The sequence below is a fragment of the Ornithorhynchus anatinus genome, chromosome X3, assembly GCF_004115215.2.
Source record: "Ornithorhynchus anatinus isolate Pmale09 chromosome X3, mOrnAna1.pri.v4, whole genome shotgun sequence".
NCBI lineage: Eukaryota > Metazoa > Chordata > Mammalia > Monotremata > Ornithorhynchidae > Ornithorhynchus > Ornithorhynchus anatinus.
Window position 1 is genome coordinate 27,114,689 of NC_041751.1, and position 26,511 is coordinate 27,141,199.

At 39.4% G+C, this 26,511-nt stretch overlaps 1 protein-coding gene across 2 annotated transcripts in view; it reads right to left on the reverse strand.

Annotated features, from left to right (window-relative positions):
* The window catches only part of MAN2A1 (mannosidase alpha class 2A member 1), a 159,213-nt gene that overhangs the window by 21,522 nt on the left and 111,180 nt on the right, over window positions 1-26,511 (reverse strand). Inside the window, exons 17-19 of one of the 2 annotated variants that reach the window (XM_029053956.2) lie at window positions 10,677-10,810; window positions 7,183-7,324; window positions 3,661-3,794 (exon numbers count right to left, since the gene is read on the reverse strand). In XM_029053956.2, the coding sequence (XP_028909789.1) occupies window positions 3,661-3,794; window positions 7,183-7,324; window positions 10,677-10,810 (410 nt within the window). Of the gene's footprint in view, window positions 1-3,660; window positions 3,795-7,182; window positions 7,325-10,676; window positions 10,811-25,993; window positions 26,359-26,511 lie in introns of those variants that run through there. The other variant, XM_039910655.1, reaches the window with a different exon arrangement.

The window sequence follows — 26,511 nt, forward strand, 5'->3', positions numbered from 1 at the left end:
CTACGAACTCTGTTATACTGTACTCTCCCAAGCCCTTAGCACAGTTCGCTACACACAGCAAGCACTCAATACATATGGTTGATTGATTACTATCATGTCTCTAAGAGTCACAGAAAGTTTTCTTGCACATAAAATATGCATGTGCAGCCAGAAGGCCAGGAGCAGTGGCTCATTACAGTCTGTCACCACCGTGGTGATGGTGAAATGATGAATAATAAAGCATGGGTGTTAGCTGCTCAACAAGTGAAGAAGTGCCAGCAGTTGGCCACCCCTGCTACGTGCATACATGATATTTACAAGCAAAAATATCAAATGATGTATTATCACTTTATAAAATTCACCAACTAGAAGACTTGTAGGAGAAAATGAATGTCTTTCTTCAAAGCTTTATAAGTGAAGCTGAACAAATGCAAGAGCCACACGTGCATGCTTATAGTTTGAGTTGATACAGCAGCCATGTGCTCCAACAATAACGGAAGTAGTAATGATAGTATTTATTAAGAGCTGTGTGCAGAGTTCTGTACTAAGTGTTGGGAGAGAATTTCCAGGTGGGAATTATTGTAAGCAGTAATTTAAGTATGCCTCTCACTCCCCAAAAGCAATTTCATTATTCTACCATTGACAAGCGCCTAATACAGTATTCTGCACCCTGAAAGTGCTCAATAAAAACAATTTTTTGATTGACAAAGTTTGAAGCTATTCAAAGGTTTGGTATAGAAGGTCTCAGGTTTTGGTTGGTTAAGTAGTGAAAAAATAGAAGTTGTATAGGCAGAACCTATACTAATCTACTATTGTTAAATGGAAATGAAAGGTTCCCCTTAGAATGGGGGAAAAGGTACCAGAAGAAAGTGTCCAGTTAGAACAATCCAATTTAGGCCAGCCAGAAGACAAAGTTCTAGAAAGATGTGCAGCAAAATTATAGTCGTAATACATAGGAACGAAGACATCTTAGAATCTTAAATTGCTTGTAGCAAACTTAGCTTTCATTTTCCCTCGCTGGTTTAGAATAGAGGTGCCTTAACAGATTTGTAAAATGAAAGTCTGCAGTACCTGAAATTCAGGCTCTAAGCAAAATGAAGGGTGAACTGTTGGAAAAAGACAACTCAAAAATCACACAACCATATCATTTCATGATCTCATGCAGCATTGCAGATAGAGGGTTGCCTGTTCATCGGTGGCAAGAATCTTGTGGTGAGTAATAAAGCAGAGACAAAGCTACAGAAGAATGCCAAAAACCTGCCAAACAGCAGGACTCATCAGCTTGGCAGTAGTTCAAATCATCCCAAGCCCCAGTTGCCTTCCTTTCCTCCCGTATTCTTTCCGGAATCATTAGTGCTAGCTAAAATTATGTATTAAAAGTTGTCTTGGAATTTTTTTTCCCCACATAGATTTTTTTCCACGAGAAGCAACATGGCTTTAGTGAAAAAAGCATGGGCCTGGGAGTAAGGAGGATCTGAGTTCTAATCCCAGGTCTGCCACTTGTCTGTTGTGTGACTTTGAACAAGTCACTTCACTTCTCTGGGCCTCACATACCTCATCTGTAAAATGGGGATTAAGACTGGGAGCCCCTTGTGCGATGCGGACTGTGTCCATTGATTAGCTTAAATCATACCCAGTGCTTAGTACAGTGGCTTGGCATATTGTGCTTAAATACCACAACAAAATAATTTTACTCAGTAAATTTTACTGTATGCAAATGTCCTGGGAAATGCTATCTCCTTGGTACATTTAGGTTATTTATAAATTCTCGGGAATCACCTGCTCACAAATGGCTTCTGGGTTTACAAATCCTGGAAGCATGTCAATTTCACAGACTCATGTAATTTTTCCCAGAAATTGGCTCTGGAATTTAAAAGTTCTTAAATATATCTGAAAAGATATTTGCCACCTCATTAGAATACTCTGAAGTGCCTATAAATGGGTGTTTTCTATCTAGCCAGCACTGAAATGAAAGATACTTACATTTGCTGACTTTTTGTACATTCTTTTTTGGGACCACACACCATTTTTGAAAATATAAAAATATTCTTCTTCCAATGGGCATCTGGGCTTGAAAATCTGTCAGGCCCGGAATCAAGAGGATCTCAAACCAGGCTAGTCATGCATTAATTTTCCCCCACAAGTTTGGTCATTAACCTCTGCTCTCCTATGAACATACTCACCAAGGCTACATCATCATCAGTGGTATTTACTGATCACTTATTAAAGTGCACAACATTATAATAAGCACTTAGGAGAGTACAAAACAACAGAGTTAGCAGATACGTTCTCTGCCCACAAGGAGTTTACTTAACTCCTTCTCGACCCCACCTAGTACAATTCCTTTCCTACCTTCTTGTCAGAAGTTAATTTAACCAGGAATCATGACTAGTGCCAGTCATAATGGCTCAAAAGGATTTTGAGGGGCCACCCACAACATCACAAATCTGGTCATGACTATTGTTTGTAATAATTGACTTTCAAAGACAATATATGGACAAAGGTGTTTGCTACCTTGATATTTTTCTTTTATTTTACATAGGTGAGCACATGTGCTCAAAGCACCCCCAAGAATGTATGGTGAAATCAAGGTGACAGCATACAGCTTCTGATCACTTCCATCTTTAATTTCACCACACATGCACAGTGAAATTGAGGATGAAAGCAAGTGGGTCTCCCAATCCATAAAGGCTGAATTAGACTGATATAAGTCAGGTCTACTAGGAACTAGTGAGGACGAGAAGCACCTTGGCCTAGTGGATAGAGAACTAGTCTGGGAGCCCGAAGGACCTGAGTTTTAATCCCAGCTCGGCCGTTTGTCTGTTGTGTGACCTTGGGCAAGTCACTTCCCTTCTGTGCCTCAGTTACCTCATCTGTAAAGTGGGGGTCAAGACTCTAAGCCCCACATTGGACATGGACTGTGTCCAACCTGTTTACTTTGTATCTACCCCAGTGCTTAGAACAGTGCTTGGCACATAGTAAGTGCTTAACAAATACCATAAAAACAAAACAAAACAAAATCAATTATCCCTTATAATTATTATTATTAATAACTGTGGTATCATTTAAGCGCTTACTCTGTGCCAGGCACTGTACTAAGCACTGGGGTGGATACAAGAAATTGGGATGGACACAGTCCCTGTCCCACGTGAGGCTCACAGTTTAAGTCCCCATTTTACAGATGAGGTAACAGACACAGCAAAGTGAAATGGCTTGGCCAAAGTCACACAGCAGAATAAATTTGGGGGTAAGTTATAACAACAACAATTATGGTACTTAAGTACTTACTAAGTTATCAGGTTTCAGTATTTTAAAAAAGTATATATTTCACTAAAAATATAAGTCAGAAGGCAAGGTAAATATGAGGAAATATATCTGAGTTAGACATACTGCCATTGCTCAGCTCACTGCCTCTGCCAAGTTCTAGCACTTCAGAGAGGGCAAGGACATAGCAATGAAAAACCCTCAAGGACTAAAAAGAAATCATGCAAGCCTAAGTCAGAGTTTATAAGACTGCATACAGTTGCTTGCTCTCTGTGTTGTTCGATCAGAGAATAGTTTCATTTCTCAGATATCTGAGTATCAATACGTTTTGTACTAATGAGAAATTCTCAAAGACAGTGTGAGTATATGATTGAAAGTGCCCTGTAAAAGAACTGCAATGAAACCCACGCCACCTACCGCGTCCACCCCATTTCTTTTTTCCAGTAGAATTCGGAATAAATTTGCTGTGATCTTGTTATCTTGGACACCTTGTCCGAGGCCACGATTATCATCTTGCATGAGTCGACGATCCATGATGACTTCTATTTGGCCTGAGGAATAAAACATTGGGTTGATGTTATTATAACACTGTATGGTGACAATGTCAATGGGTTCAAATTTAGTTTGTGCTACACTCCTCTGCAACCTCAGGGAACCTCTCTTACTGTGGGCATGTTTCAACAGCCTGGAAGAGCACAGGAACTGTAGTGTGTCCGCTTCAGGCAAACAGTTATGCATTGCCAGATGTTCTTTAAAATTACTTTCTTGCTAATATTAGATGTCTTTTAAAACTCTGACTAATGCTAATCTTAGAATCGAAACACATGCATAAAAAGGGTCTAGTCCTTTTTTAAGCATTTCCAATGTATGTACAGGTGTTAAATAATCTGGAAATGAGAAAAGAGAAATGTATTTAAGATGGCTGGGAAACGACGACAGAAAAACTAGAACAGAAAAGGAATTTACACTGGAAATCCAAAAAATAGGAATCACTTTTCTAGTATTAAACCTTTTACCGACTGGAGAAATGGAAACTGTATTTCCCCACCATTTATGTCATCAAGAGAATGCTGAATGGTTAAGGTTAAAATGAACACTTGGGTATCTTGCAAGATTTGGAAGATCTTGGAAGATTTTTGAGCTACGAGATTATTTTACAACAAAGTACAGGCAGCTAATGATCATACGCATCTCGCTGACTGGGCCTGTGTCTTCCCACTGTATGTTTCCAAGCCTCTAGAATAGATTGAGGGCCTCATCGTGGGGCAGGGACTGTGCCTAATTCCCACTTGCGTATTCTTTCCCAGGGCTTAGTCCAGTGCTCTGCACACAAAACGCGCTAAACAAATACTATTCCTACTGTAGTGTTTGGCACACTAGCCACTCAATACATGGTACTTTGTTCATGATGAGACCATATTGGCAGAGCCACCACGTTAATGTATTTACAGAATAATGGTTTATCACTGAAAAATTGTGACAGTAGGAAAAAAAATCTGTATATGCCCTTACGTGACTTGAACTGTATCGAATTTTGAGGGATATGAGAAAGGGAGAAATGCAAAAACCTTTAGTGGGTGAAGTAGCTCCTGCTTTAAATTTTGATTTAAAGCTGAATAATAAGAATTTATTACAACAATCTCTGTCATGTACAGGATAAAAGATATATAAAGAAAGGTTTTAATTATGAAGCTATGCAACAAAATATCAGAAAACCACCCTAGCATTTACTTTGAAAATTAGGGTGGCATTATGGATCACTTAAAAAACTGTCTGTTGACCCCAAATTCTGGGATGTTGCAAATAAACGTAAGGGGCTGAAAAGAATTGTAAATTCTGTATTAAGAGAGTAAAGTAGCCCAAGTTTGGTGTGCTTCCTATGAATGAGTCACTTGGGGGATTGCTGCAAAACAAAACTACTATACTGTCGGTTCTGCTAGAATGTGAGTTAAGGGATTTAGGGAAGATTTGCCCAACCACATGAGCTTATTTGGATACGGTGCAACAGTGTCAGAAGAATCAATATTTACGTGTGTGTATAACATGTGCAGAGTGGCAGACTTGGTGAATACCATAGCATGTAATGAGGGGCTGTGCCAGAAGACAATCCCGTGCTCTAGGACAACTGGGTATCACTACAATTTACTACAGAAAATCACAACACGGAACTGTTGGGCTACGTAGAAAGATACTTGAGAGTCCATCTAGTCCATCCCTGAGGAGAACCTTACTTACTTTTACAGACCTCCAAAAAAAGGGAGATTCCTCAACTGTGCTAACTCATTCCAGTGTTTAACAACCCTCAATGCCTTAGACCTAACTTCATGCTGGAATTTAAGCACATTTTCCCCTCAGGGAAGATGATGCCCCATCACCCGTATAAAAACAACTGCTCTTCACAAACTTAAAGAGTAATATTAAATCACCCCTTGAACTTCTTCTTAATTTCAGCATAAGTAATCCTGGGTTCCTACAGGCTTTGTTTTCTATCCGTTTATTTAGACTGGTGCATTTTTTTTTTCCTACATTTTCAAATTGTGAAATGCAGAACTAGACACAGTACTCTAGTCCAAGGCAATTCAGTAATAAATAACATTAGGCGGTTACTCCTGCTTTACTATTATGTTGGTTATTTTAATATTCATTATTTTCATATCAAAATAAAACTACTCTGCTGACCTGCCATTTTACCAGCTTGCCTGTTCTCCTTATATAGTTACCCTTTTGGCTTTTCTTCTTTGGTGCTTTAGTCCTTATTAGAAGTCATTCTGTTTGCTATTATTACAGGGTGTATGGGATTCTACTGTATGCTCTACGGCTTATAAAACCTAGGGTGACAACACTGGCAAAGACTAAATAAATATATGAACAGTAAAATGAATAATTGATATCAATTTCACCACCACCAAATATTTGATCTATCAAACTCCTCCTGCTTTACCCTGCAATCTGGGAAAAAGAAAGCAAAAAGAAACCCATAAATACGTTTTCCAAAACAAAAGGGGTTCCAGTGCTATTTGGCCATCAAAAATGGCACAGTTTACAATATACCATTCTCTGGGTTTATTTTATACTTACGCGCACACTCATGTTGCATTCAGACTGGTGGGGGAGGGGTGGCTTCCTAGAGCATGGCATTAGTGGGAAAACCTTAACAGAACTTCAAATACTTACAAAAAGCACTTTGTATGATAAGGCAGCTGAGTAATCAGTAGTGGGAAAGAAATTGGGCAAAAGAAAGACCTTTTAGCTAAACAGCGAACAGAACTCTCAAAACCATAAAGGGGACATCAAACTCTGACACAATTATGTTCCTTATTTTTTAATGGGAACAAAAGCTCAAAGTGTTTGTGACAATATCAAGGGACAAGTGGTGTTTGAAGTAGTTCTAGAACACCTGGAACCAGCATTCCAAATCAATCTCTCTAAACTACCTCCATGCACTGTGAATTTCTGCTATTCCCCCCAAAAGAAAAATCAATTCAAGACAAATACATAAAAAAGTATGTAGCAAAGCAAGGGATTTCAGCAAGTACACACACGTAGCTTGACTGGGTGACCAGGGAAGGTGAGGATAAGTGGAACTGCTTTCTTTTCCACCATTCAGATTGATGGTGTGGAACATGGTAACGGAAATGTCCAGGACAACCCTCTCAACTTCTGTGGTTCGGTATTAACTCAGGAGAACCTCTGAATGTGCTCTTTCAAACTGTGGCACCCCACACCGATAGCTAGGACAGTTTGACCATATGTATCATTACATTCTTTGAGAGAAGGAAACCTACATTTTTCCCTAAAGGGAGAAGAGCATAAAGCCCACAAACCACTACATTGACTGCAGTTTATCAGTAGAGCAACATAATGCTATATTAATATCAAACATTTCTGTCTTATGAGCTTAAAACTGTTTTCTTTCAATCTCTGCCATACAGTACATACCATTTTTCAAACTTGCAACCCCTAAAGACTGAGCAGAGAGAAGGGTCAAACGAAAGTCATCATCTTGAATATAAGCCATTGTTGCCATTGGGTAGACATTTGCTTGAAGAGGCAATTTGCTCATTGTCAGTCTAGGCTGAATCTGTAATATCAAAATTATCTTTAGCAAATTCTAGTGATATATAAAATATTAGCATGGCTACTTTTTTTTTAACTACATCATTCAAAGACCATATCGAACAATCGATGGCACTTATTGAATGCTTTACTGTGTGCAGAGCACTGTACTAAGTTGGTAGACATGTTCCCTGCCCACAAGGAGCTTATAGCCCAGAGGAAATTCCTTTCTAAGATGATACTGTTTTTGTCTAATTCAACAAGTATTCCTGAAAAATTGAAATGTTCCTCAAAGGGATGGGCAAAAAATGCTCAATAAATCAATCAATGGTATTTGCTGAGTGCTTACTATGTGTAGAGCACTTTATTAAGTGCTTGGCAGATTACAATAAAACAGTCGATAACACACCTTCCTGGCCCCGAACCTCCTAGACTGTAAGCTTCTTATGGGGCAGGAAGGTGAAGTGAAGTGATTTTTAAGTTGGACACAGAGTTGTGAGAGTATGGAAAGCATTCCTATTTGTTAACCTAGACAGACTAGAGAGAAAAAGAATGAACAGAACTCTATTTGCATCCTCAAGATTAGCATAAAACAAATTATGAAGTTATTAAGAATTCATTTCTCAACTCACATAATGCATTTGTAATCAACGTAAAACAGAATAGTTTTTTATCCACTTTCAAAAAGTCATTCTTGAAATGCTTAGAGAATCACTTTTTTTTTTTAAAAAAAGCTCTATATATCCACAAATCTGTATATTAATTATGGTACTTGTTAAGTGCTTACTTGGTGCCGAGCACCATTCTAAGTGGTGGGGTAGACACAAGTTAATCAGGTTGGACCCAGTCCTTTTCCCACATGGGGCTCACACTCTTAATCCCCATTTTACAGGTGAGCTAACTGAGACCCACAGAAGTTAAGTGACTTGTCCAAGTTCACACAGCATTTGTGGCGGATCTGGGATTAGAACTCAGGACCTTCTGACTTCCAGGCCCAGCAGCATGGCATACTGGTTAGAGCATGGGCATGGGAGTCAGAAGGTCATGGGCTCTAATCCTGGCTCTGCCACTTGTCTGCTGTGTGACCTTGGGCAAGTCACTTCACTTGTCTGTGCCTCAGTTACCTTATCTGTAAAATGGGGATTGGGACTGTTCAACTCTATTTGCTTGTATCCACTCCAGCGCTTAATATAGTGCCTGTCAATAGTAAGCACTTAATAAATACCTCAAAATACCACTAGCCACGCTGCTTCTCTATGGTATTAAATGATAATTAAATGACTACTGAATAGACCCAAAAGAAACCACTTCTATTTTCTTATCCCAAGGCAGAATAGATTATTAACTGACTTTCCTTTATCGATAGGGAGCTTCTTGACCTCTTGAAGGTATAATTTTTAATCAACACAGGGAAACACACAACTCCAATTGGTGCTTTAACTTTTGGGATGGCATTTTGGTTTTAGTGACAAAGCTTAAGTAATCTGCCCACGAAATAGCATCTTCTACCAGCCCTCTCTAGGAGATTAGGAGGACAAGCTTAAGCAAGCTGCCTGACTAGATAAAGGAGCGGTTCTTCGATGGATCAGGTTTATCTGTTCCAAACCAATGAAGAAACTCTAGGACTATGGAAGCAGGGCCAGGAGTAGCCCTGCTACTATTCTCTAGAGGCTCTGGGAAGGCCATGGAAGCTTGCCAAGATGTTCAGAAGAAAACAAACAAAAAACAAACCCAAAACCAAAATACAATTTTACCTATGCACCAAAAAGGAATGAGCTGACTTTTAAAAATGAAATAATCACAAGGATCTTAAATACTTGATTTATTTATAAAACTACAACTATCTTTGGTTATGATGGAAAATATTCCACCAGGGAGTTTTAGGGAATCAAATACCCCTTTTTATGGTATTTGTTAAGCACTTATGTGTCAGGCATTATACTAAGCGCTGAGGTAGATACAAGCTGATCAGGCTGGACACAGTCCCTGTCCCACATAGGGTTCACAATCTTAATCCTCATTTTAGAGATGAGGTAACTGAGGCCCAGAGAAATTACATGATTTGCCCAGGGTCACACCCAGACGTGTGGTGGAGCCGAGATTAGAATCCAGGTTGTTCTGACTCCAGGCCTCTGCTTTATCCATTAGGCCATGCTGCTTCTCTTATTGAACATTGTTTACATGAGGCAGAGAAAGATTACCTTTCTTAGAAAAACTAAGAAAATTATGCAACCACACTTCCATACCTCTGTGGTTTCATTTTTGAAAAGGGAATATTTATTGATAGGGCTTAATTTTCCTTGGACAGCAATACACAGAACAAGATCTAAATCATTTCCACAGCTACATCTCAAGCATGGAGCTATTCAAGGGAAACTGAATTACTATAAATGCGGAGTCCCTTAACAGTTGAGCTAATACTTGGTGTGGGGGGGTAGTGCTTCTTAAAAAAAAAGTAACATTTAAATTGTTTAAAACAAATGGGTAAGCAACAAGTTGATCACATCTATAAATCTTCTAAGAGATGGGGGCTGCTGCAAGCAGCATCAAATATACAGTGCTCTCAATTTTGGCCATGACTTTCTGAAATGAATTTTGGCACTCTACTATTCCAAAGGCATACTGAAAACATGATAAAATGGGGCTTCTGTGACACAGAAAGGAATTGGAAACATATCCTTGAAATTAGGTATCTGACAACTTCACATGTCAAAGTTCTCAAAGCTTTTTTTTTTAAAGTCAGAAATATAAATGATGAGCAAAATTCATTCAAGAATTCAACTCACTGAAAATAATAAACATGGTACATTATTAGGACTGTGTTTTAAAAATATGAATGCAATAAGTTAGTATATCTTAAGGACCAATTCTTGGGTGGGGGGGTGGGGGGGAGGGCAGACACCAACAGGCTGTCATGATGCTTAAACTACTTCTTTCCTAACAGACACATTTAGCTTTCACATAGTATGACAGTTATCTGGCATTCCCAAAAAGGCACAATTTTTTTCTTAAAGCAGAAACAACCTTAGACTCAATTTCATATTAATTATTCAAGCAGATGGCTGACATTTAGTGGCCCAAGACCAACAGCCCCCCAGCACTCTAAAATATCAAAATAAATTATGAAATATAATTAGAAATAGACAAAACAGATCCTCTTCTAAGAATTCTGTCCTTTATCCTTTTGAGTTTTGATCTAACATTATGTTATGCTTTTTAATAAAAAAATTAGTTTTTTTTATATATTTAAAATAAAAATCCCAATGTCTAGAGATTTCCTTAATTAAATGATCAAAAACAAACAAGTAAATGACACGTATAGAAATTACTGATGAATTCACTTCAAGTATATGCTTAGAATTTGATGAGATATTTACCTGGTATCCATTCAGATCAGTGTAAAATCTATTTTGGCTGCTAATGTCAGAAGAAATCCTCATGGCAATCTCACGATTATATTCACCTCTAATGTCGACAATATTGGCAACTTCTACCGACTGGCCTTCTATTCCTGAATTCAAAAGAAGAAATACATTATGACTAATGTATGACCAGTGTAAAAATGGTGAGGGATTTTTTTGTTTTTACATTCTGGAATTTTTCCAAATCCAAATAGCCCAGTCAACATATATTTACTGATGGGTCATAAGTGCAGAGCAGCTAACTTGTTAAAAGAATAATAGTCCCTGTTTCCAAGGAATTTAAAATTTAATAGGGGAGATGAGATAAAAAAGTACACTCAACCTAAACATGTACCAATACAGTAATTACTTGAATGTCAACTCAACGCTTTGTCATCTTTGTTAAAAGAATATCGTCTCTGTTTCCAAGGAACTTAAAATTTAATAGGGGAGATGAGATACAACGTACACTCAACCTAAATATGTACCAATAGATACAGTAATTCCTTGAATATCAATTCATTGTGTTGTTACCTTCCTGATAGCTGGGTATAGTTTCAGTGGATATTAGAAGTTTTATATTTTAGTGTGAGATTATCAGTCTATTGTTCAGTGGCATGTGGATTTAATAGAATATGATGCAGTGGTTCAGTAGTTGACCATGAAATTTCAGTATTTTTGCATAAAGATTCCAAGTCTGGGCAAATATTGTTGCCAATTATATCAGAATCGATACTATTTTGGAGTCTATCTACATTAATTACCTACATCAACGTTTACAATATGCATGCTATCTGAAGGAGGAACAGGGGAAGGGGGAAATGGAACCCCTGTGTGCAATATGCTGTCAGTAGTAGTTTCCATTCTATATCCCATATTGAATATCTCCTGCTGAGTCCTTTCTTGCCAGGCAGCCAGGGAAGAACCGTGAGCAAAATCTGTGCAAAACAACACACACCTTCACTAGCTCCCACTGCCCCATCACTGCCAGACACTCTACCAGCCTAAATCGGTTTTGACCATTGCCATCAGGCTCTCTTCCTGTTAGACTCAATCCCCATCAATTATCCGTGCTCTCAGACACCCTTCCTCTCATCTATACCTAAATCCTCTGGGCTCAATACAGGTAAAAACTTATAATCCTGACAACTCAGATATCATGGCTTGTACTGGATCCTTTCCCTCTTGCTGCTAAAGTTTTTTTTTCCCTTTTTGGTTATTTTGAAAATATTGACACAAGATCATTTAAGAAAATGACACATGGATGGAGCCCACTATTTTGAAAGGACAAAAGAATACAAAGAAACCAAGCTAAATCATCTTCGTATGTCTTTTGCCAATTCCCGAATTTCTTTTCTCCCATTACTGCACCTGAACACTTCTTTCACCAGCTTCCTAGAATCCTTGTTGGTTCACCTGGAGTGCTATATAAAGCATAGCTACAAATTAAGGTAAGGGTTGCAAATTAAAGATGATATGCAAGACACATGAAAGGACCAATTATACATGAGATGCATATTTATATCTGGGCAAAATATGGTAGAAGCTCATACTCAGCCATCAGTTAAAAGATCATTAAGGTTGCTATCAAAAAATCTACACAAACCCACCCCCAATCTCTGCAACAAAAACAATTGCAAGGATATATCCCAAAGTATGAAGTGCAGTAGTTTCTTCAAAAACTAAAATGCAAGCATGCCTGTTATAGTAATAAAAATGCCTATCCAAATCATGTAAAAACCCTCAAAATTCTACTGAAGAATTGAGAGAAGACATTTGAAAATGCAATCACTGAGATTAAGCAATAATACTCAGACCAAAGTTGTTGTTTTTTTTTTTAATCAGGAACAAGACAAATTTAGTACTGTGGTAATTACAGAGTAATTCTGGCCAAGCTGTCACAAGCAGCACCTGCTAAGCATTATTTTTCAAATTACTCCAATGAAAGACAAAACCAGCTCAAATTTTAATGGATGAATTTGTTGGATTCTTGGTTCTCTTTTTATGTTTTTTTCATTATTTCGGAATTCTATACCTAATTTGTTTTTTCTTTCTGGAATGCTTTTTTCTCAAGTTAATAAAATTAACAGTGGGGTATCGATATTTTATCGAGTGAGATCATCATTAAATACAGTCCTTGCCCCTGGGAAAAAAATCTACAAAAAAGTACCCTGAGTAGATAAAATGAATAATTTCTCACAATCACCAACAGTCATTCTGTGACAATAGGATTCCTACCAGATATAAAGTTGGGCAAGAATACGAGACATAAGTCAGGCTAAGAGAACCCAGAAAAAGCCAGTGGTTGTGAGAAAACAGCATTCACTGAGCTCACAAGAACTGAAAAATGTCACAGAACATGAAAATTGTGAAAATGTTTTGATATGGGTGCAGAAGAAAAACAGATTCCATGGGGCCAAAGAGGAAAAACAAGGGATAATTTGTGAAAATAAGCATCATTTTTTTTTGCCAAGTCCATTCTCCATGAACGTAACATAAATTAGCAATGATAAGGAATAATTGTGACATTAAAAAAACCCTCAGCAATTTTAGGAACATGGACAGGCCTGTATTTTTCTTTTTTTGAAAAATGTCCCAAAACTGCAAAAAGACGAGTCTCCAGGGTGAGAAAAATGGTTCCTTTTTTCTTTCCCTTTCCTGAATCAGACCTGAGTAGCTTAGCCAGTCTTACAGTATTTTCATATTGTGGTGAAATATATATTTTTTAATGGTATTTGTTAAGCACTTACTCTGTGCCAGGTACCTTAGTAAGCACTCGGTTAGGTACGAGCTAATGAGGTTGGATACAGTTCATGTCCCACGTGGGGCTCATCTTCTAGACTGTACACTCATTGTGGCCAGGGAATGTGTCTGTTATACTGTTGTACTCTACCAAGTGCTTAGTACAGTGCCCTACACACAATATGCACTCACTAAGTGTGATTGAGTGATTAAATTGGGCTTAACCCCAATTTTACAGATGAGGTAACTGAGGCACAGAGAAGCTACATGACTTACCCAAGGCCGTACAGCAGACAAGTGGCAGAACCAGGATTAGAACCCAGGTCCTCTGCATCCCAGGCCCACACTCTTGCCACTAGTTTCTCACAATTCAAATCTTACCTTCAGAAATCGTGTAAACTATTATTTTACTGTATTCCCAGTGTGTGTGAAAACTCCTAACCATCAGCTTCAAGGCACTCGATCAATGAGCTCTCACTCCTTTACTTATTCAACATCTTCTGCCATTAGATCCCAGCTCACACTCCTCGTTTTTCTCAAACTCACCTAGTCACTCTGCCTCCTCCTCATTTCCCCCACCACCAATCTCTTGCTGATGCCTCGCCTGCTACCTGGAACTCCCTTATTCACACACAAAGCCCCATCTTCAAAGCCTTTCAGAAATCACATCTCCTCCAGAATGCCTTCCCTGATTAACCTCTCATTCCGGCACCCCATATCTCCCCACCTGCCAGTGCCACTTCAGCATTTCTACATCACCTATGCACTTGGGCCCTCATACCTCCTATACCCGATAGCATTCTCTTATCTGAAGTTACTTTTCATGTCTGTCTCACCCACTAGATTGTAAACTCCTTGACTGCACGGGTCATATTTATTGATTCTATTGTACTCTCCCAAGAACTTAGTACAGTGCTCTGCACACTGTAAAGCAGTCAATAAATACTATTAATTGATCACGATCAGTTTAGTAGAAAATGAGTGCAATTTGCAAAAGGAGAATATCATTTTTACTACTGGCTAGAGTAAGCCCTTGGTGTTCAAATTGACCAAACTGAGGCATTTAGGCAAAAAAGAAATGTGTGGTAATATGTTTAAGTCTGGATGTCTGTTTATCTTTTTCATTAATTTCATACATTTAGTCTGGGGGAAAAAAACCAAAAACCTTGTACTGTTCATTCTAGCTGGACTTCCAGAGATTAGACAGGACAGCACAGAGAACTTAATTCCAGGATGGCCTTAATTTAGTTACATTTTGACAATATTCATATGGAAGGGGGAGATGAATCCTCCCAAAAAGTTTTAAATGGTAAATCTGGTATTTTTCTGGGGGCTTTGGGTCAAGATGTCTCTTCACTATTCCCTATGAGAAGAACATCATAAAATTTTGATGACCCTTCACAATGCCTGTAATGATTATGTTGGAGGAATAACAGAGTGTTGGAATGTTGTGCATAGTAAATGAAAGGGAGGTGGCAGGCTGGAATTTTGGTCAGAAGGATTAAGCAGGATTGTGAAATCTTTAGAAGAGAATTTAGGTTAAATTGACAAGATACATTTTAAAGAAGGACAATTATATTAATAGTCCATAATTATGGAACATTGAAATTTATTAGGTCCTTTTTTCTTCATTTAAAACCTTGAAAACTTTCATTTGCAGAAGTTTCTATGATAATCTTGAAACATATTATGGTCAGATTCTCAAAGTAATGTTATTAACATTGAACTCATGCATTGGGATTTATTATAATTTATCAAAATAACTTCTTTGTTAAGTACAGCACTGTCACATGAAGGCAGTGCCTCCATCTGGATTGTTAAAAGATGAATAACTCCCACAGTGTAGTCACTAATAGAACATGTAACTTTGTGGAAAAATCCCACAAAGTTTATGATAAACTGAATTTGGGAGTTTGTTAAATCAACACAACTATGTTTTGTTCTAATGTGAATAAATACAATATGTATATGCATACATTTATATTATGTATATGTCCATATATTTTGGTGCTGTTTCACGTGTGTAAAATATATTCTTTGAAAATTGATTTGCTACAAGTAGAAGCTAGAGAAATGAAATAATGTAGAAATGTACTATTATTACAATCACTGAAGATCGGCACTAAGAAGAAACACTTCCCAGTGATGCTCATGTGTCTTACTGTATGCATGTAATAATAATAATTATATTAAGCACTTACTATATGTCAAGCACTGTTCTGAGAGCTGTGGTCAGAGTCCCTGTCCCACTTGAGGCTCATTAGGAAGGCGAACAGGTACTGTGCCCCCTTTTACAATTGAGGAAACTAAGGCACAGAGAAGTTAAGTGACTTGCCAAAGGTCACACAACAGACAAGCAGCAGAGCCGGGATTAGAAACCAGGTCCTCCGATTCAAGGCCCTTGCGCTTTCCTCTAGGGAATTCTGCTTCCCTAAGTAGCAGCTTCCCAAATCGGAAACTTCCCAAGGAAATAGGAAGTAGTGCCTTCCCAAATAGGCTCCAGACTGTATAACCCTGTCATGAAACTATAAACAAAGGCATCGATCGCTTATTAAAAGGGACTAAAGACTGTACTGTGATGGCCAAGGATTATTAAAGACATCCAAGTGTGGGTACACAATTGCTTAACCCACACTAAAGTACAGGGATTTAGAATAGAGATCAGAAATCTTCTAATGCATCAGCCAAGTGAAGGACCCTGACAATGACGGAAAATTGATTATATTGATTAGTAACCTTAGCACCTCTAGAGGAAATGCTTTTTTGTTGGCAATAGTGGATTCATTTTCTGGCCAGGTTGAACACACTGCTATAACTACAGCAGAGGTGCTTTGGAACACAGTATTTTCTCAATTAGGATGACCTACGTTTATAGATTCTGTTAATGGACTTGACATTGCTGAGGAGGTAATGACATATCTATGTAAATAACTGCACATTCACTGGAAATTCCACCTCCCAAACCTCCTTTGGTTATCAGGTCATGTGGAGGGAATGAATCCCACCATTATAGAATCGCTCTGTAAAATTGTGAATAAAACAATGATTCTGTGGAGCAGTGAATGTCTTGGTACCGCATATAGCCCATTTGAGGTACTAATAAGAAGGATAATGTGTATTACTGAACAAGCATAATGGGGAGATTGAATGGTAATGATATGAATAATAATGCTAATAAAATAATAAAAATTATATTTTTGACTACATGGCTTCGACTACCACCTCTATGCAGATGATTCCTAAATCTACATCTCCAGCCCCGATCTCTCTCTCTCTGCAGTTTCCTATTTCATCCTGCCTTCAAGACACCTCTACTTGGATGTCCTGCTGTGACCTCAAACTTAATATGTCAAAAATAGAACTTTTTATCTTCCCACCCAAACCCTGTACTTCCCCTGACTTTCCCATCACTTTAGGCAGCACCATCAGCCTTCTTGTCTCACAAGCCCATAATCTTGGCATTATCCTTGACTCCTCTCATTCAACCCTTCACAATTACGCTAAAATCTGCCATTTCTTCACCATCCAAACTGTCCCCACATTAAACCAAGCACTTGCCCTATCAATTACTTTACCAGCCTCCTTTCTGACCTCCCTGCCTCCCGGTATCTCCTCACTCCAGTCCACACTTCACTCTGCTGCTCGGATCGTTTTTTCTACAAAAACATTCAGTCCATGCTTCCCCATTCCTCAAGAACCTCAAGGAGTTGCCCATCCACCTCCGCATCAAACAGAAACTCCTTACCATCAGCTTTAAAGCACTCAATCACCTAGCCCCCTCCTACTTCACCTCACTACTCTACTACAACCCAGCCCACACACTTCACTCTAATGCCAACTTACTCATTGTATCTTGATCTTGTCTATCTCATCACTGACCTCTCGTCCACATCCTGCCTCTGGTCTGGAATGCCCTCCCTCTTCATATCTGACAATTACCCCCCTCACCCCTTTCCAACTTTCAAAGCCTCACTGAAGACACATCTCCTCCAATAAGCCTTCCCTGGCTAAGCCCTCTTTTCCTTTTCTTCCAAACCCTACCCTCTGTGTCATCCTGACTTGCTCCCTGTATTTATCCCCTCTCCTAGCCCCACAGCACTTAGACATCTGTAATTTATTTATATTGTCTGTCTCCCCTCTAGACTGTAAATTCATTGTGGGCAGGGAGTGTTATACTGTACTCTCTCAAGCACTTAGTACAGTGCTCTGCACACAGTAAGTCCTCAATACGATCGATTGATTTGTTAAGTACTATGTGCCAAGCACTGTACTTGAGACAAGATAATCAGGTTGGACAAAGTCCCTCACCCACATGGGGTTCAGTCTAAAAGGGAGGGAGAACAGGTATTTAATCCCCATTCATAGATGAGGAAACTGAAGCATACTTTGCATACAGGAATTCCTATATACACCAAAAATGTTCAGGGATGCTTCCAAGCTGAATGCCATCTTTGTGCTCAATTCTTCCAATGTCTAAAATTATTTTACAGGGATATTAGGTGCTTTGGGGAACTATTAGTCCAACAATTATTATTATTTTGGGACTTGTTAAATGCTTACTATGTGCTAAGCCTTGTACTAAGCACCAGGGTAGATGCAAAGATAATCAGATCGGACACAGTCCCTGTCCCACATGGGGCTCACAGTCTAAGTGGGAGGGAGAAGAGGGATTGAATCCCCATTTTACAGATGAGGAAACTGAAGCACAGGGAAGTTAAATGACTTGCCCAGTGTCAAGAAAGCAGACAAGTGGTGGAGCCAGGATTAGAACCCAGATCCTCTGACTCTGAGGCCTGTGCTCTTTCCACTAGGCCACACTGCTTCACAACTACTTTGTAGTTGATGTAGTCCCCTATGTGCATAATCTTGTGATACAAAATGAAAACTCTCCAAGATCTCCAAAATGTAAATCAAGGCCCTCTAATTTCAGTGACCATACTTCAAATTTGGCCATAGTGACAGAAATCCAAGGAATCTTTAAAATTGAATTGATTTATCTTTATTACTAGTCCCACATTATGATGCAGGCCTAGGTCTTAGGTAGCTGGTGAGTGATTTTATGGTCTTATAGACAAGCTCTTGCACTGCTTATTGGGTCTGGGGAAAGAGCACTGCTCTAGGAATCGCGAGAGTAGACTGTAAACTCGTTTTGGGCAGGGAATGTGTCTAACAACTTCTATGCTGTATTCACCCAAGCACTTACTATGGTGCTCTGCTCCCAGTAACGCTCAGTACATACCACTGATTGATTAAGACCTGGCTTCTGGCCCGGTTATCTGCCTATAGTAAGCGCTTGATGAATACCATCGATTGATTGTTGTACCTGTTGCTGGTTAACATGGGTGAAGACTGCACATGTACTTCACAAAGTGCTGACCCAGTCATGCCCAAGTGGGGCCGTGACTGACAGGAACAAGGGAGAGTGAGTGATACTGTGCCGCCACTAGTACTAAAACCAATTCCTCTCCACAGGCTCTCGGTCCTTACGTCTCAGGACCGAGGCTCATCCGCTGTCCCTGACGGAGACTCCATACTCACCGACAGACTATCAATTGTATTTATTGAGCGCTTACTACATGCAGAGCACTGTACTAAGTGCTTGGGAGAGTACAATACAACAGAATTAGTAGTCACATTCTCTGCCCAAAATGAGCTTCTAGTCTAGAGGGGAGCTTACAGTCTAGAGGTTCATGCGGTTATGGATTTTTCATGCTGGCTTCAGTGAAAACCAAAAATGGTATCCATCATCACCAGAAGAAATAAAACTTTTGATTAACCTCTTACGTTCTTCTAAGAATCGAAGCAATGCCATTACTGGGTCAGGTCAACGGTCCGTCAAATCCAATATTTCATGCCTGATAGCGCTAAGAGGCTCCTCAGAGGAACTGTGTGATGGTTGCCCTCTGCGAAATCCCTCCTCACGGTCAGAGAGGTACCATACAACATCTTGAATTTTCCCCTGCTCTAACCCTAATTTTCTTTCCAGTAACCCATTACGGACTGCTCGTTCATGAATGTATTCAAACCCTTTTGAACCTGCGGACAAATTCCATTTGCTCACCACCCTATGTAACAAAGTGTTTCCTTTCATTTGTTTTGAACTACAACCCTTAAGCTTCAATGGGTGTCCCCTCACCCTGTTTTTACGAGATTTGACAAACAACTGTCTGTTTCCCTATCTATCCCTTTGATGATTTTGTAGAGTTCCATCTGGAAAGACAAAGGAATGATTGAAGAGTCCTAACCTTGTCAGTCTACTCAAATGAAAACTCTTCCACCCCCTTGATCATCTCGTTTGCCCGTCTCTGTACCTTTTGTTTCTATTATATTCATCTGTAGTTTCAGGTGTTTTAGCACATTCCTATCCACATGGAGAAAACTGTAAAGTAAACATTCTACTGGGAAATGTTCATGTTTTGCCCTTAAAACCACTCCTGGAATTTTGTTATTTTTTAGGAGCTTTAAAGAGGCACAGCCTATCTAGAAGCTTAGGTCCACTTACATTTGCTTAATGATTTGAGATAGTCTATGTTCTTACACACCCTGGGTGAAACAATGCCCTGGTCCGTTTAGCCTATGTCACACACTTTAAGAATTAAATTTGCTAAAAAATGGAATAAAAGCTCCTAATTAAGGTGCACAAGATCATAATCATTTCAAATGCTGAGCTAGTTTGACTTCCAGACACTGTTTGAATTTTTCTCAAACTATTACTTTTAAGAATTTTTGGAGTAATGGCTTTAGGTCTCCTCTATAATTTATGTTACCTCTCAGTCTACTGAAATAGCAATGGTTAGAATTTCCTCCAACTTTTACTCACAGTTCTTATTCTTATCGTTAATATTTAGAATTCTCTAATTTGTGTCTCTCATTAAAAATTTGATACCCCAAAAGGAACCTACAACTCTAATAGAAGTGTGCCCAGTCAAGTGAAATCATTACTTGGCTTGTTTCTCAGTACTTTTATCAAAAACTACTCAACATAACATTTGCCTTCGTAATGACAGTGTCATACTTTTGACTAATTCAATTTGTCGGCCACTACGATCCCTACACTCTTCTCTGGAATACATTCGACTAGCTAATTCTGCAAAATATTTTGCACTGACTGCTCCTTTTTAAATTGACAATTCAACACTTCCATGCATATCATTTTACCAAACCAAACCTCCACCCAATTCTGTTGTTTAAAAACATGAATACGTAAGTTCGTTATGGGCAGGGAACATGTTTGCTAGTCCTGTTGTATTGCAATTATTATAATTATGGTATTTGTTAAGTGCTTACTGTGCGCCAAGCACTGTTCTAAGTGCTGGGGTAGATACAAGGTAATCAGGTTGTTCCACATGGGGCTCACAGTCTTAATCCCCATTTTCTATATGAGGTAACTGAAGAACAGAGAAGTTAAGTGACTTGCCCAAGGTCACACCGCAGACAAGTGACGGAGCCGGGATTACAACCCATGTCCTCTGACTCCCAAGCCTGTGCTCTTTCCACTAAGCCACACTGTTTCTCAGCAGTAAGACCAAGCGCTTGGTACAGTGCTCTGCACATAGTAAGCGTTCACTAAATACCATTGATTGATTGCTTGACGGATGTATCATTAACACTAGTCAGACCAGCAAAAAACTAATGCCACAGTGTAGAGAGCACTATGCAGAGGAAAGGAAGCAAATCTATGATCTTTAAATAAATATAAGAAATGCAATGTGACTTCCTGAACTGTAAGCTTAACATTTTGTTAAAATCCAAATCACCAAGGTACAGATGCAAGAGAAAGCCGGTATAATGTATTAATTATAAATCACTATTGAAAAAGATGTATATACTTTCTGATTTTTCATGATTTGATTTTACAGGGAAATATTTTTATGAGTGCTCCCAGAGACAATGTAAAACCTGAATAACCAGCAAATTGTTCTTGTCCCCTGAAGTAACAGAGACACTTGGGTCGCCTCTTTTTTTCAGACCTAGGATCAAATCAAGCAACTGCATACTGAGCACCTATAGAGTGCATGGCACTCTATTAGACACTAGCTTGGAAATAACCCCCAAGGAGGAATCTAGAAAGAGAGGAATTCTGCAGTGCTGCAGAATATATTTCGCAAGCAATTGTTCACATGTCAATTTGCTGGTGACACAAGCTTCACAAAGGAACAGCATCGCAGAAAAACTTAGTTGCGGTAACTTTTCATATGCTTAGTTCCTGGTCCACATGGGGCTCACAGTTTGTGTCAAACTCTATTATCTTTTATCTGCCCCAGTGCTTAATACAGGGCTTGGCACATAATAAATGCTTATCGCATACCCAGATTATTATTATACATGATTTCAGCTGCAGCGCATCAGATGCCACCATTGACTTCATCTGACACCACCAGCTTTCTGTAGCTGTTTAGGTGACAGTGCTGGTGCGATTGGCAAAAATTCCACATAGAACAGGTCTCCATGAGGTGGACAGTTTACCCCTCTACTCCCACCCCCCAAGGTTTTCTGCCTTTTCCAGAAGAAATTTCCCTGTTGTCAAGAGTTTGCATGACACGGGTCTCATTCTAACAAACTACCTAAGTTAGTGGTTACTGAGTTGGCAGAAAAAACCCAACTAAGAGACATGCACCACTAGCCATTCATTCAATCCTATAATCCTATTTATGGAGGGCTTACTGTGGGCAGAGCACTTTACTAAGCACTTGGAAGAGTTCAATAGAACAATAAAGAGACACGTTCCCTGACCACAATGAGCTTACAGTCTAGAGGGGGAGACTCTGATTCTGCCATAGGAATCCTGGTATCGCCACATCCATCAAAAATCATAAAACATTCAAGCAGCTCTCAGCTGTGTGTGGCCATGTTAAAAAAAAAAAAATTAAGGAGGCAAACATGACCAAGCAATCCCGACATAACTGTCTGAGCCCTTCCAAGTACTTTCCAGCCAAAAAAGACCAGTAATAATCTCCCTGTAGATGGTAAGCTCACTAAGGGCACGGAACGTGACTACCAACTCTAGTGTACTGTACTCTCCCAAGCACTTAGTATAGTGCTCTGCAAGCAGTAAGCACTTAATAAATACCACTGATGTTGATGATGATTGATGATAACTAAGTCTCTCTTCTATTAATGAACTTGCCAATTGATCCAGTCCTGTTAGCAGTACAAACTAGTAGATGTAAGCTCAGTGTGGGTAGGGATTGTCTCTCAATGCTGAATTGTACTTTCCAAGTGCTTAGTACCGTGCTCTGCATGCAGTAAGCGCTCAATAAACACGACAATGAATTCCATGACATTTTTTGTCAGCCTGCCTGGTGCAGGCACATGCAATGACTAGTCAAGAGGCAATATGGCCTAGTGGAACTGGGTTGGGGGAATCGGGACACTGGGGCTCGGCCACTGGCCAGCTGTGTGACTTTGGGAAAATCACTTCATCTCTCTGGGCTTCAGTTTCCTCATCTGCAAGATGAGGATGAGCTACAAAGGACAGGGACTGTTTGATCTGATAGCCTCGGTACCTATCCCAGTGCTCAGCACATAGTGAGTGCTTAGCACGTAGTAAGTGCTTAATAAAATGCCATTATTTTTATAATTATATTTGAAGGCAGTATTGCCGAGCCACTGCTTCACAGTGACGGTGTAGGAACTCACCTCACCTAGAGCTTTAATAGGTCAGTCTCAGGGGACCAGGTTTGTTTTACTGCTTCCCAATAGCAGAGTCTTATACTGAATAGGTAAGGCTCATGTTCAAAATTACCTCAAAGAAAAACTTTGCATTGTCTCTGATTGCTAAATACTGTGTTCTGAAATTATTCAATCATTCCAACCAAGAAAGTCCTTTTGCAATACATTTTAGATGGCAGCTCATTATACTTTGACTTTAGGCTACTTGCTTCCTTTTAGCAAAATCCATTACAAATACTGTTCATATAATACATTGGCAGGGGACAAGGCAAAAGTATTAATTTACGATTTTTCTCCCGAGGGTTACAACACAATGATAACCAACACTATGGTTTGTAGTCATAAAAAAATGTGTACCTTGGAGAAAACTTTAAGACATGTATCATAACAGATCTGGGGCTTGAACCCTTCTGTCAGTGTTTGAAAATGTACATGACATATTGGTAACCCATGGCAACCTAATACTTCAAGGCAGCTGTTGATGTCAGAAAGTAGGGCACCCAAGTCAAATAATTACAGCAAGGAAGACAAATGAAACCACAGCTAGAAAATGTCACTAACAGATCATAATTGTTCAGTGACACTGTATATTATGTACTTATAGGCAGGTGCGGTTTAAGATTTAACACAGATGGAAAAAGTTCCTGATTATATCAAGAACTATGATCTTATTTTGGGATTTTAAATGTAATTTAAAGTTAAGCATCAAATTTGTATTATACTTAAAACCAAAACTCTGAAAGTATATCATGAGATAGGACATAAAAGGGTTTTACTATAGAGAATAAAATTATATTTCATTTTAATCCTTTCATTTTTTTCTGGGAAATTTATAAACTATATGATTCAAAAATCATTGAATCAAAAAAAATCAGTATATTTTATAGTCCCTTTCTTCTAAAAAGGCATACAGGATATTATTTCAATATCTTCAATATCCCGGTGAAGTATGCCTAAAAGAACACTATTAATCAACTAAAGATTGGGGAAAACTGTGGCAAAGAATAATTTGCCCTAGGTCCCATTACAAATCACCGATGCAGCTGATGTATAACCCAGTACTCTTGATCCCTAGATCACTGTTCTATCCACTACGACAGAGGTTGTCAATGGATTAGAGGATTCCTGGGGATATTTTAAAGCACAATATGGTAGATAGAAAATATATGCAAATAGTGGAAATTCAGGAGCTTTCAATTAAAGTCATAAGGGGTTATTTTACTGCTGCTCTTGATCAGGCAAGACTGGACACCAAAATTGAATTTTTTAAAAAAATTAACTTTTCAACAATTCCACTGTTAAATAGAACTAGGTACATTTAATTATCCATCTGTATTCTGCCAGGTAGCAAGTTGATTTAGTGTATTTGTGTGATGAAATGTCAGTGTGCCCACTGTCAAAACAAGGGATATTTTGAAATGTGATATTGGGCAGTTTGGTCATTTTTAAATGTTAATTTTTTTTTTCACCCCTTGGAGAGCTTCCCCTTTTACGACTCTCTAGTTGGGTAACTGTCACCCACAGTTAATTTCTGCTTATCTTTTATATGAACATTCTCATTATTTTCACTCCAAAATAGATCCCCACTTCCAAACCAAGACTTAGATATTAAGTTCTGGACTAGTCCTGGAGTTTAGCACCCTAACCTGAGATAGGCTGCTTTAAGATTGCTTTATATGCGAACAGGAAGCTGTCACCTCACTTAGCCATTTGAATCATTTAAAAATGTCCCAAAGAAGTAATCTCACCAAAGAAGGGTTTGGCATACAGATGTTGTAAGCAAATCATGAAAACCAAAGTTGAAATAAACCCCAAGTTTTGGAAATTTAAACCTGATTTTTACCCCAATTAAGAGAATAAAATAAAACCTGACAATATTCGATAAAGCACTAAAAGGCCGTGTCCTCATCAGCATGTGTTGTGTCTACTTGGTGTAAGACAATCATAAATTGGGGGGTGGCAGTCAGGCTCATTAAGGGGAGTGTGGGAGCCTTCCCACACCCCAAGAATGGCTAGCAGGGGCGGGGGATGGGGGGTTGAAGAAAGGGGGCTGGGCTCTAGCTTCTCCCCAAGATGGAAGGGGCGAGCACAGTAGTAAGTTGACTACATTGCCTTGGGAGGGAAAAGACAACTGGTTCCACACTGGGGATTCTCTCCTCCCCTGCTTCCAGAGGGCTATTGGGTGGAGGGGGGAGGTTTGGGGGTGGGGGAGAATGCTGACCCTTGCAGATTAGAGGGGAGACAGAGTGGATGGCCCCACCCCTCCACCCAGGAAGCCCAGAAGGAAAGGCGAAGCTATTAAGCGTCTTTCGGGCTCGCCGAAGAGCATAGAGTGCCCTGTCTGCTACGTTATGGGGGGGAGGGTAGAAGGGGGGGAGGGAAGGGGGTGATTACAACCCCCTGCCCTGCCCTGGGGCAAAGGGACAGACTTACCTTGAAGGAGAAGCTTCTTCTGAAGTTCACTGGAGGAGCTTCAGTTCGCAGCTTTCTTTCCTCTCGCGTAGAAAGGAAATCTGGAGAGGGAGGGCTGCCCTGCTCAGAGACCCCTGGGGAGTGGGGCTTGGACCCTCCTGGGCGAGTCCCAGGTCTCATGAACAGGTCAACCCTGAAGTTTTTTTTTTACAACAGCAGCTCCGATTCCTCAGGCAACCTGGAAGGGATACCTAATTGATGAGCTGACTAGACCCATACCCACCTGCGAGAGAACTTAGTGTTCTCAAACAATGAAATCCCATAAAAAGACTAAATGAACTTTGAATATTAAGAAAACATCTGTGAAGTTGGAAAGACTCCTGAAAGCATCTTCTAGTCTGTAAAAATACATCTGAGGGGAGAAGCCGCTTAATGGGCTTTAGGCCCAAATGGAAAGAAATTAACCCTGTGGGCCAATGGAATCATGGGGGGGGAAAAAAAAAACAAATGTAGGAAATAGAATGTGTTGCCCATGCAGAGTTCTGACAGGGAACAGAGACAATGATAGCTAGCATCACTACCCAGGGGGAGAGATGGCTTTGAAGCTGTACGTGTGCTTGGGGGCTCTTGAGGGAATTATTTGAGGAAGCTGAGATAAAGGAGAAGGGAAAATTATATGTGTGTATATATATATATATATATATACCTACAAAATAAAATGGGCTCTGAGCTCCACTCAGGAAAGAGATCTTTGAATTATCATCAATTGCTCCTTCAAAATCATCAGTCCAATGTGCAGCAGCACCAAAAAAGGCCAAAATAATGCTGATCACTATCAGAAATAAAATAAAAATTACTTTTTCTATTATATAAAACTTCACCAAGGCATAAAGAGGGAATAACTAAAAGGAAGGGGGGGTGACGGCACAGTTTAAGAAGGGATCAGGATAAATTCACTGATGATAGGCTAGTAGTAATGTTATAA